Source organism: Anticarsia gemmatalis, chromosome 3 (assembly GCF_050436995.1).
Source record: "Anticarsia gemmatalis isolate Benzon Research Colony breed Stoneville strain chromosome 3, ilAntGemm2 primary, whole genome shotgun sequence".
Taxonomy (NCBI): domain Eukaryota; kingdom Metazoa; phylum Arthropoda; class Insecta; order Lepidoptera; family Erebidae; genus Anticarsia; species Anticarsia gemmatalis.
The window spans coordinates 2,570,548-2,583,426 of record NC_134747.1 but is presented as its reverse complement, the minus strand read 5'-3'; the positions used below and the strand labels follow the sequence as shown (position 1 = coordinate 2,583,426).

The window sequence follows — 12,879 nt, the reverse complement described above, 5'->3', positions numbered from 1 at the left end:
GCCTAAACCCTCCCTAATTACGGGAGGAGGAGGAGACCCTTGCCCAGCAGTGGTACATTAAAGGGGTTAAATTTAATTTTTTATTATTATCTTAAACTTTACTATGTGTTCTACCACCAGCCACTCTCCCGAGCCCGTCCAGCGCGGCGGAGGCTCCAGTGGAGGTGAACTCTCCCGCACCATGCACTATGGCACCATCACCGATCGCCTCGCCAGCCCTCAATGAAGACTCCAATGATGCCAAGGTAAGAACACAGTATTACTTTAGTTTACACCCAGAAGGATTGTTCATCACCTTAGTTCATCTGCAGCCGTTTTCAATGCCTATCTATCTGTTGTTTAATTCCTGATATTATTAAACTATCCATGGATTGAATTGCTTATCTTCTTGAGTATAATTTCGACTTATCGAAAACGAAGTGTAAAATTCAACTACCATGACTTGAGATATCGCCCTAATTTTAACGTAACGTAAAAATAGTGTTCTTTATATCCCACCAAATTCTTATTTTTGACAGCATCCCTATTAAGAAGTATCAAATAATAAACTCATGAACACCAACATAATATAACGCCGATTTTATCAATTTACTCTTCAAAATTAAATTACATTTTCCGAACTAGGCCGAATCCATTAACAATGAAACTAAAATTTTGAGCTCTCGGGAACACCCCGAAGTGTACGAAAAGTTTTATATAATCAGGAGCAAGTGATTTAGATGAAATTTAATTATTCACACAAATTATATATTTTTATAAATGTTTTTGTAAAACAAATATTTCGCAATCCATACTAGTACTGAAATATGTAAAAGTTTGTCTGTTTGATTGTTACGCTTTTACAAACCGTTCAACTGATAACTATAAAATGTTAGCAAGAAGATAAAATCTAGATTCTAATACTGAGTCTTAATTTTTACTACATTACAATAGGTACAATAATAAAGCAAGTGTATTGTTTAGTTTTGAACCAAATGTCCATAGGAATCCGAGATCCGACATTATTATTAGAAACGCACGACGTCCCACTGGTCGAGTGAGCCCCTGCTGGGCAAAGACTTTCACTGCAGAATAGCTCTCTTCTATAGCCCGCCTTGTGCAATCTTTTCCCATTCTTGTAGGTTTTAAGTACGTCTCTCTATGTTCCACGCTACAGTCTTTCAACCGTCTAGCCCCCGGTTTCTGAGTACATTTAGCGGCAGTTTATCTATTCAATAGCTTTTTTTTGTTTTAACGCTAGATAAACTACCGCTAAATGTACCTCAGAACCCGGGGGTAAGTCAAGTAAGCTATCTATTTAAAACAAATAAAAACCACCTCCAAAGTTCCTCTTTGAAGTATAAGACACTCAAACGCACTTATATTGAGTGCAAGTCATCAGGGACACTTGTAAATGCCAGCTAATTTCAACCAATGCAGATCAAAGCCACCAATTTTGTGAAGAGCCTTGAAAGACTTTTTTGATTTCTGACTAAAGACTCCGACTAAAATGTTTCATCTTGATACTTTTTAGCTTTTGTAAACTCAAGTTCAGGTTTTGAGTACTTAGAAATAACGTATATTTATCATTTAAAAATGTTTGTCTTTCTTTTTATTTCTTTGCCAGTCTCGTCTTTTATGGACATTGATTTTATTTTACAATATGTTAGCAAGATTCTTTAGGCCACTGTACCTTTCAAAGGCCAGTTTTGAAATAATTGACAAAATATGTTTCTTCGATATCTTATTTTAAACCTAATACTGTATTTTATTTGCCTAATTTTGTTTAACAAGCCTTAAAATTATGATAGAAAAATTAACCACAGGTACTTAACTGACTTAAAGGAATTGATTGGGATCAGTTAAGCAAAAACACAGCATGCTCACTGGTTTAAAATGACAGTAATCTTAGATATCAAACGATCCTTTTAGTCTTACTTTAAACCAGCGTTTAATTCGGCGCTAGTTTGAAATTTAAAACTATGATTTGACATTTGTTCGAACCTAAACCAAAACAGAATCGAATTTGATTTTCATGTCGATACTGTCGAGAGTAAGCCTGCTGTAGATATGTGTACTTAGTCTTTTGGATCGGCAAGGCAGTGCTGCTATAAACAAACAATACTATGATTAAACAATCAAATTCAAATTTTAATTACCCATTTTTCTGGCCAACAGTCAGACAAAGTGACAGTAGCGACACAGACGGGGTGCACGCCCGCCGCAACAAGTATGGCGAGCGGTTCGGCGAGCGGCTCGTCCAGCGGCTCGACCAGCGGCTCGACCGACGCGCTTGCGTCCGACCCGCACTGCTACGAGTGCCGCGTCAGATACAGGGACCCCAGGCCGAGGGACCTTGTTATGTACTTACACGCTTGGAAATACAAGGTATTAATATGTACACTTTATCGACTGCCATTGACATTGATTTGTTAAGATTGTGCCTTAAGACATGTATAGCCAAGTAAATAACATACTTTCATTGTAACGGGGACTTGAATATTGCTTATTAGAAAATAAAATAAAAATAATTTTGTCTTGATGGGAATTATCCACAAAACTCAATCTTTTGTTTGACGACATTTATATTGACAGGATTGTTCTGTCAACGCTTTATTATTGTTTTTTCAATGTTTACTTATTAGTACAGAGATATTTGTTGTAATATAAAACCCTTACTCTGGATATATGGGCCGCCTGAGTCTTCTGAAGCTATAGCCTTAATTGTACGTTTCGTTAACAGGGCCCCGGCTGGGAATACGAGACGGAGCTGCCACAATGGGCGAGTGTCGAGTGGGAAGAACCAGAGAACTCATAGTCACAGGAAATGACACCATTGAGGACGCGCCTCGCCACCAAATTGTCTTTAAAACAACAATTATTATCACAGATTATTTCGGAATAATTTTTACTTTTTACGTTACCCGTTTCGATCGTAGTGGGACCATGCTTCATATGAAAAATTATAGCTAATCCCGAAATAATCTGTTATATTAATACGATATTTGTGTAATAAACCTTGAATTAGATGTAATAAATTTCATATTTTCTCATTTTGCAATGAGTATGTGTACTTACGCAAAATGCAAAAATATGAAAATTATTAATTTTACAAAAAAGTGTTAAACTAGTAATTAGTGACCCGTTGAAATGTTGACACGTATCACAATGACAAATAAAAACTGACTATGAATTGCTAATACAAATTTTGTACTTTGAAAGTAATTAAACTATGAATATGAGTAATGTTGGTAGCAACACTACGGACACAAGCTTTTGCTTCATACAAAATATTGAGTAAATAACGAGATCGCGAGGCGCACAGAACAAAAATGAATAACTTGGCTGTTACTACTACAGTGCTCTAAGGTAAGTTTTGTAATTAACATAAGTGAGAGTTAGTATAAGGTACAGTTATTTTATCGGCGTTGAAAAACCGAACGTTTTAATAAAATAATTTTTTGAAATGAAAAATTTTAGTCGACTTTAGAGCACTTTTCGATTTTTCTCTATAGTGATTTTTTATTTTGTTTAGATTATATCATTTTGTCAGTTCAGTTCCTATCGGCCTAAAAATGTTTGGTCAGCTTTTTAGTGACGTAGTTATTGTAAGGGAAAATGTAACAATTTGTAATATGTACCATTAAAATAGTTATATCGCTTAAACGAGGCAGGGTCAGAACCACAATCATAAATGAATTATATTAAAATGATAATCATTTTTAAAACGTAAAAAAGAAACACTTAATGGGATAGCTCTTCTAATCTTACGACGGAATTAGACAAATCTTTTACTTCAGCGACCGGAAAAGACATTTTATTGACATCAATTGACTTCAGAAAGATACTGTTAGATGATTGACTATAATTTTGAAGTCAGGATAATCATAAAGTGTCCTTTACGGTCGTCACAATTTTATTTCTATCAAATCTTGGACCACTGCTATATTTTCTTATTATCTTGAGAAAAATTGTATAAATAGGACCACTGTTTAATAGAAAAGCTATCTCTATAATATTAGATGCGTACGTTTACAATAAATGCATAGGGGAATAAAGTAACAATTAAAATATTATGTCGCATTTGTAGACGGCGTTTTTAGCAACGTCGTCACTTTTGGCTTCCATAGTTTTGAAGTAGTGGTTTAAATATTTGGAGATAAAATACATAAAAATTTTGTACTTTACATACATCAAGAGAAAATGATATCTTAACTTCATTGCTGACTTAGAGGCCAGTTGTGATATGCATTTAAAGTATCTATTATTTGTCGTCACCTGTAAAAGACAGCTTTCAGTACGGTTTTACTTCATCTTGGCTATACACTAAATCACTAAAGACAGTGTGGGAAAATTCCGGAGTCAGTTCAAAGCAGCAGATCCTAAAGACATGTAAAAATCATTTGTTTTTTCTTTTTAAGTTTTCGAGTGTGTAGCATTAAGTGAAAAGGGTGTATACAGTTTTGGTTTTAGTCAGTTTCAAAGTTAAATAAGTAGTTCTTTCAGTCTGTATACACCCTTACAATTTCCAATTCTGTTTTTCTTTTTTTTATAAAAATTGGATTGTTTTGGTATTTGAGCGGAGTCGTTAATGATTGTTTGTATCTAATAGTGTATCGTAGTATTAAAATGTAAAAGACATTTTTTGTGACACTCAGGTTCTTGTGTGCGTTGTTTGCTACGTTCGTTGAAAAACTGGACTGTTTTTGACTTTCATATAACTAAATATAATGTTAGAAAAACGTAGTAATGAACCACCGAATGATTTTAAATATGTCGAAGCAACGCACACACCATCCTTACATATATATTCTCACGAGCTTTCGTAAAATTAGTTTGATATATAAAAAATATATATTTTTCTTACTTCTAGGCGTAGTAGTAGCGAGCGATATACATTGTTTTTTGTTATTTATTATTGAACTTCACATGGTTTTGGAATAGACAGTCAACATCAAATAAACGAATAAGAAGTGTCAACGAGTCAATACGCAATACTAATTTCAGAAATATAATCATTTTCAAAACCATATAGTACTTCAATCATAACACCGGCTCCACACGTTGACCCCAATATAGGCCCCAACGCTATGCGTCCAACGTGTGGATCTAGAAAATGGCATTGGTCCCAACGTTGGGGCGAGCGTTGGTAGTTGGCCGGCTCGAGACGATTTCATCAAAGGAATCTGCGCCAACGCTCGCGATCTGACGGAGCTGAAATACTTTATTAGCCAACGTGTGTTCGCCTCTCCGAGATTGCAGTTCAACGTTGGTACGAGCGTTGGGGCCAACGTGTGGAGCATGCGTAAAAATTGAACTTCTGTTTTAGGCTTGTTTTATTCCAAACCATTAAAATTATACTGTTATATATCGGCATAAAATGTTCATACGCCGTTTAACCGTGCTATTATTTCAAATCTTACATCGTGCTGGCAAACCATCATCTGTTTTGGGAACAACACCGTCATTATAAGAGCAACGTTGAATATACATAGTATATATATCTATATATTATATATATAAAAAATCAAGTCGAACAAAATACCTCTGTTTTAGTTCAATAATCCAAATATTTGTGTTTTTAATTTTTATATAATATAGAACGTTGTAATATACGGTAGTGTTACAATTAAGATATTATCCGTGGCATATCACGTAGGTACCACTGAAGATTCTTTGACTTGTTGGTTATTAGGACACCCTGTATATGACTATAACTACGTTATACGCGTCACTCAATTTAAAACGCTTTTTACGTCGCATCGTTGCAACGTTGACATGACAAATACAGTAGCGCGGTTCTGTACAGTCGGTACTGTCGAGTATCGAAAGTTTGACATTTAGAATGCACAGCCAAAATAGTTCCTACGACGCCCGTCAGAGACGCTAATCAAATTTTCATACAAAATGCAGATGCAGATATAGGCCTGTTTTCAATTTTCATCACGTTTGGATAACATAACGGAATTTCGTCAATTTCATACGTTTTCTGTTTGAATCCAGCAGATTGGTTATCTGAAACTTATTCATAAGCTGTGAAACTGAATTTTAAGCGTACAAATTGAGTAACGTTTTAATGTTTGTATTGTTTGTTTTAGTATACATTATTTAGTATTTTTTATTATTCCACTGTTTTTGTTTTATATCTCTTGTTTATAGTAGCATTGCGATATTTGAAAAAAAATCTGTTACAAATACATTATTATTATTACAAATACATGTACTCTTGTAATTGTTATTATCATTAAATACCATAGAATTATTTCACTTTCCTTTATATTGTAATTTATCCATCGCAAAATAAAATGGATGTTTGCATTGAAGCAATATGTTTGTTTGGAAAATAAAATTAAAATATTACATTTTCTTTCGTTTCTATTATGATTTATTACTAAACTTTACCTACATACTTTGTCATGATTTACAAGATTTCAAACATTGATTGTGATTTTATCGAAAACCCCAAATCTGAGGTAAAATTAACGTGTCCTTACGATAATCAACTTGTCAAATAATTTTCCTCCGAAAAAATATTGTTGTATTTTTATATAGTGTGTAAGGGCGGTTTATATATTGTGTTAACGTTCAATAATTACAGAACGATAATTGAGCTTGAAAAAAGGCTGGTGACGCGATTGCGATTTTTTTAACGTTAACGACTTGCGACTATTTGTCGCAACCCCAGTCTTGTCAATAAAATTTTCTTTTACCTTCGCTTTTTAGTGAAAACTAGAATTATTTTTGAATTCAATGTTTTTTTCGTCGCACTGTCGATTCATTTATTTAATAAGAAAATTTTCATGTGCCTTCTCAAAATAATCGTAAAGGAATAAAGATAAAATTGTAAAAGTATGTTTTTAATTACAGTTACATATAATTGTTACACTTTAACATAAGTAGTGTTACATTTGGCACTGACGAGCTTACGATGTAAAATGTAGGTAGAGGACAACGAACTGTGAAAAAACAACACCCTGTAACAACTTAGTATCAAAGTTATTCAAAACGTTGAAATTAACTACTGTCATATATATTGACTACTAACTAACCCGTGCAGCACAAATTTCCTTTAAACTTTTATTTTAATTTACAAAACTAAGTCGAATTGGTTGAGCCGTTCCGGAGTTTTGCGCTTAGCAACAGTTTGGCTATTCATTTTTATACATACATATTAGATAACCAAATCGGCTTTTGACATGCTCTACACCCATAAGATGGTCAGTTAAATACCATTAGGCGGCCACCCATTAGCAACCATTTTTCGGCTGGTGCGAGCAACCAGCTATGAAGGCCTCAACCAATGGACAAACAAATATGCCACTGGAAGACTTAATGACGTTTTCATGGATTTTAATTAAGTCTTCTTGATCCCATACCTGGCTGTTCATTAAGATATTAATTTGATAACGTTGCGTAAAGGCTATTGAAAACCGTTTTGCTTGTCGCTTCATTTTAAAATATTTTTTATGTTTTACTCTGCAAAATAAACTTGCAATAAGCAGTCATCAATTCACGCACAAGCTCTTGCAATGGAAGAGACCCATAAGGCTAAGTTCATAAGACCGCGCGGAGCCGCGTGGAACTTTCGACCGCGTGGCACAAGATCAGAGTAAACAGCGAGTATTATCTACATCATCGATATTTGACTAATAATCAAAACACACACACATATAGCTTATAACCTGTATTAACACATAGAAGACTTATAGAATCTTTGCATACGAACGAAGTGACAATTAAAATTAAGCAATAATATAACAAAGGTACATTTTTTTTACAAAAGTTGTCCTCTACTTAAATACAACGCTCGTCTTCGGCACAATTTTGCAAAAAATCAATGTTTGTGATTATATTTTGCATAATTTATTTTGTAATTGTTTTTGTTCGTTTTTTTTTACTAATTGACTATTATTGTCATTGTGGGTACTGTACTATCGTGCCATAAAAATGGCTGCGTTTCGTAACTTAGTTTTCACAATATTGTGTTGTAATATAATTTGAACGATGACAAAATGAAAGACAATTTGTTAATTTAATAAGTATTTCGTAATTAAGAATATAATAGTGTTTCCTTCTTTAGATTCGTGTTATAAGAATTCATGTTTCCACTTAAATTTAATTAGAATAAAAGTCATCATTGAATTTGATGTTTTATTTCATTGCACCTGACAAACAAATAACATGAATCCTGAACCTGAAGCCGATTTCAACATAGTTAGAAGAAAGGCTAAGCTGATGATAATTTTATTACCCCAGATTTTCAAAGTTATCCCGCCCTCTGCCTTAGAGATTCAAGAATTGGTACTGATTTGAAAGAGAGAAAAGAAAGAAAACAAAATTTATTTTAAGCAAAAAAAACGCAATAAAGATATTTGACAAAATAATGTAAAAATATATACCTACATATGTCTTTGCAATCATCCGATTACAAATAAGGGCGAGCTTATATTATGATAAGACAAGCATTTCTAAATGTACTTTCTACACAAATATTTGTCCTGCGTGGGATTTGAACGCACGACATACATCGCTGGGACCTGAACTATTGCGCCACAAGTACAGTGTAGTCAGTCTCAAATTCAAGTCATAAGATTGATCATAAGGTTGAGGCGCCCATAGCCAGTTGCGCTCTCCAGTCGGTAAACGTTCTGTAGGTTAAGCAAACCTTGGCGCGGTCTTTCCATAGATGGGTGACCGCATTGTGGTATTTGAAATGGGCGCCCCGTGCTTCGGAGGGCACGTAAAAAGTCGGTCCAGGCTGTTGTCAATGAAAATAACAGTCGTTAAGTCTAAGGCATTCAGGTGGTTGGAACTACTTTGATACTAGGTTACCCACTAACCATACAATGAGCAGAGAGCGAAAAAGTCATAAGATTTACAGAAACATTCTGCTACTTTGAGTAACTCATAAACTGTAGCGTAATAAAGTATAGGTACTCGTATCAATACAATAGTGCTGTAACTCAAAATATATGGAACTTGACCCTATTATTATACGATGTATGTAATAATTAATAACAATAATTCGCTCTAATACGAAGTAATAAACAAGTCTTTCGTCCACTGTGTAAAAATAATAATTTCGCATTATTAATGCCAACATCGGTATGGATGTGGTCGCCTTATGTATCGTAGGAAAGATATACATACTTTTATGCATCACTTAAAATTGAAGGGCATTTTTGCATTCGGCCGTAACATTACACCACTACAGTAAACTTCATCGAATCAACCGCCCTGCCCGTATCATACTCGTGTTACCTCCTAAACAATTTTGTTAACAATACTTGTACCGCCCTTCGGCCTCACTTAACCTTTCGAAGCTCCTCAACTAAAGGGCACTTGGTCCTAACACCCTTGTAAGGTTTTAAACTAAGGGTTCCGGAAACTTGATGAAATATTCTACGAAAAACGTTTGCGGGTTTAAAGAGTCACAAGTCGACAGTAATTTTATGGTTTTCCTGTTAAAACTTCACGCTCGTTTGAGATGAATGTTTGGAGCAGTAAACACCAACGAGTCTGTTTCACCTTAATTTCAAATTCAAATCACGTATTTCTGGCTACTGCTCATAATATAAAATACATACATTCTTAAGACCACGCCTTCTCCCATAGACGTAGGTGACCAGATATAAATACCTAATACAAAGAATACAAAATTACATAGACACTTTCTTGAACTAAGTTTTTGTGCCTTCGATGGGGATTTGTCCGCAGAAGCGACGGAAAATCACGTCCTAAGGCAAAAATCTTTCTCGCACCCGAGCGCCTGAAAATTGACGTTGCGACGCGATCACCTGGTCTGATGGGCTACTGTTGCCATCCTGGCCTCAGTCATAGCAGCATAGGTGCCGCAAAACAATTTGCTGTCAAATTGCCGCCACGACAACATTTCGTAAGGTTTTTTCTGGGCGACATCTATATAATAGAAGGCGTTAAAATTCCAAAAGTTGTTTTATAATCTGACAGTAGACGGCGTTGGCATTAACAATATTTCTAGATTATAATGAAGTATTCTAGGCATTTCCTAAATAAACTAGTTAAGGAAGTGTAGAGGACCACTAAGAGAAGAAGATTCCACTATCATATTGTCCTAGCCGGTATCCGGCGTCGCATTGAAACTGGCCAACAGTGCAGGACTTGGTTTATAGTATCCAAGTGTGTGCACAATACACTCTATTCCCTTACTCTCATAACCCAGTAGGACGGAAAACCGACACGACCGGTGAGAAGTCAGGCGCAGGACCGACGGCATTACGTGCTCTCTGAGGCACGAAGTTGAAGTCTACGACGTCAATTTCCTAACTCCGGGCAATTTCCGACCCAGAACTCGAATCCGAGAACTCTCGCACGGCAGTAGCATACACTACCGACTATAACATTAACACAACGCGACGATACATTCATCATATTCAAATTCACGCAACCGTAAACAAAACGTGGCTGATAGGAAAACTTCTATAATTAAAAAATATTACACGAACAATCTTTTTTGTAAGTCAAAAGTGTGAAAATTCATACGTTAGATGCAAACCCTCATCAGATGAGAATTTTTTTAAACAAATAAAAATGGTGTCACTGCTTGTAATTTATTTAACAGCTATAAAATAAGTAGATTAATGATTTAACTGTAGCTAGTGAAGGGTTAAGGGTTGCGTGACCGAAACAACCCCTAAAGGAAGTGTCGTGATGGATGATGTAGCGTTACCATGCATGATTTCTTTTCTTTAGGGCTGTCAGAACTGATTTGTGAACGTTATATGAAAATTTATGGTCGTGCTTTTGTTTTAACACCAATGAATATGTTAGACATGTCGGAACAGAGATAAATATTTTATTAAAAATACTAAGAAAAAGTAGAATAGGTGTATGTACATTGCAAAAAAATATCCCACCATGTAAAGGGTAATATTTAAAAAGGAGCCTTTTTTCTTAGTCCGGGCCTAAGGCCTACCACAAATGATGACGTTTATTAATAATATGCCTATTTATTTATTCGTTATGATCTCTTAAATACAAGAACAATAATATCTTTAACAAAATAGCGTTGCATGTTTGTGCTTTATTAGAATACGGGAAATAACGCGCACACGCATTTTATCTTAGACGCCTGACGTTTCGGCGCAGGTTGCACTTACCGTAGTCGCAGGCTGACTGGAGCAGTGATGACAGAACTCCATGCATATGAGGAGGATGAATATTCATCCACCCTCGTATTTTGATTTCTTTAACTACCTTCACACACTGCAATTATCGTGTCCCTATTCTGTGAGCATAGCGAGGTTTTATAACGTATCACTGGATTCCACGTCGCGGATAATTGTATGCCGGTTTCCCGATTGAAATTTCTATGTTACTAGCTGACCGGGCAAACGATGTTCTGCCATATCAATAAAAAAAAATAATGTCACTTAGGGGTATGAAAAATATGTAGATGTTGGCCGATTCTCAGTCCTACTCAATATGCTCACAAAATTTCATGAGAATCGGTCAAGCCGTTTCGGAGAATTTTATATATTAGATGTTATTTCATTTCGATCACTTCACAAACAATTCTTGAGTAGAAATAACATTCAGAGTTCGAGTAGATCCTCTGCACCAGATTTGCTGGTTTGACGGTTCTTTACAGCTGTAATATTATTCTTTGGAAATCTTAACGAAATGCAGAGACATCTAGAAAAAGCATAAACGGACCCATTTTTGCAAACAAGAACCAACCCACATTTTTGACGATTTATTTATCTTTTTAACTTTATAAAATACATCAATCTGATATTTCTTGATAGGCCAAGGTATCTCATATAAGGTTAACAAGAATTAATTTATTAATATACTATGTATGCATTTTGTACACTCAATTTACAAAAGTCGAAACCTACCTGCTGTGGGTTGGATCTTGTTTGCAAAAATAGGTAACGTCGAAATAACTTACATTATATGTGCACTCACTTGAGGTAGTAAATGTCACATAGCGTTGTAATCACACGACACAATTAACACAACCACTTTCAAGAGTATGTCCTGAAGATGTCATATTTAATAATCTTTGAAAAACTGATACAGTTAAACTAAATTACATTCGCGCAACTCGAAAGAAACGGTAATACTTTTGATATGTCAAAGTGACAGATGAATATAGTGTGACGTTCCGTTCCATAGAAAGTTTTTATAATGAAATAATTAACGTCTCTTAAAAAACTATTGAAATCTAAATTACAGAATAACTACTAATAAATTATAGTATAATGGTCTCTTACTGTTTATATGATTTTATATATGACTAGCAGACCTGCGCAACTCTACTCACGAAATCTCTTTGCATTTTTTATTGTTTTTTTTTTAATTATAACAACCTTTCACGTATCTAAAAGATACAAGAAAGACAAAGTTTAGCCATTTCTTGATTTTTGAGCTTACCGACATTTGGCGAAACATTTTTAAGTATAAGATTATTCCGTTGGCCGCAATTTTGCATTGACCAATTTAACAAAACAGATTTAAGACACTTTTTGATTAATTTTATTTTTTAGATTACGAAGAAAGCATAAAAAAACGGCACCTTAGCCGGACTCAAATATACCGTCTCTTATATTTATTTATTTTGACTTTTGCCTATTTGTTGGCATGTGTCAAGTAGGGGCAACCCTGAGAAAATATTATTTAAATCCGACATATACTTACTTTTTAATATCACACAATCTACACGTCATACTATAATTAAATCTGTTTGTTTATTTAATTAATACTAATATTAACCTTATTTTTTTAAGGTACATTAAAAAAATGATGCATGCAAACTAGCTATCGAAATTTTGACATTTTGAATGTATTGCCAAAATGTTTCCTACGACACCCGTCAGAGGCGCTGATCAGATTTTCATATAAAATTTCTCGATGACA

The 12,879-nt window shown here is 34.7% G+C and overlaps 1 protein-coding gene across 9 annotated transcripts in view; it reads left to right on the top strand.

The window, feature by feature from the left end:
- Positions 1–8,121, top strand: part of LOC142987211 (pseudouridylate synthase RPUSD2-like) — a 458,610-nt gene extending 450,489 nt beyond the window's left edge. For all 9 annotated transcript variants that reach the window (XM_076135822.1, XM_076135821.1, XM_076135830.1 and 6 more), the window contains 3 exons: positions 121–245; positions 2,158–2,367; positions 2,723–8,121. In XM_076135822.1, coding sequence (XP_075991937.1) covers positions 121–245; positions 2,158–2,367; positions 2,723–2,797 — 410 coding nt within the window. In that variant the 3' untranslated portion in view covers positions 2,798–8,121. The remainder of the gene's footprint in view (positions 1–120; positions 246–2,157; positions 2,368–2,722) is intronic.
- Positions 8,122–12,879: the final 4,758 nt, after the last annotated feature.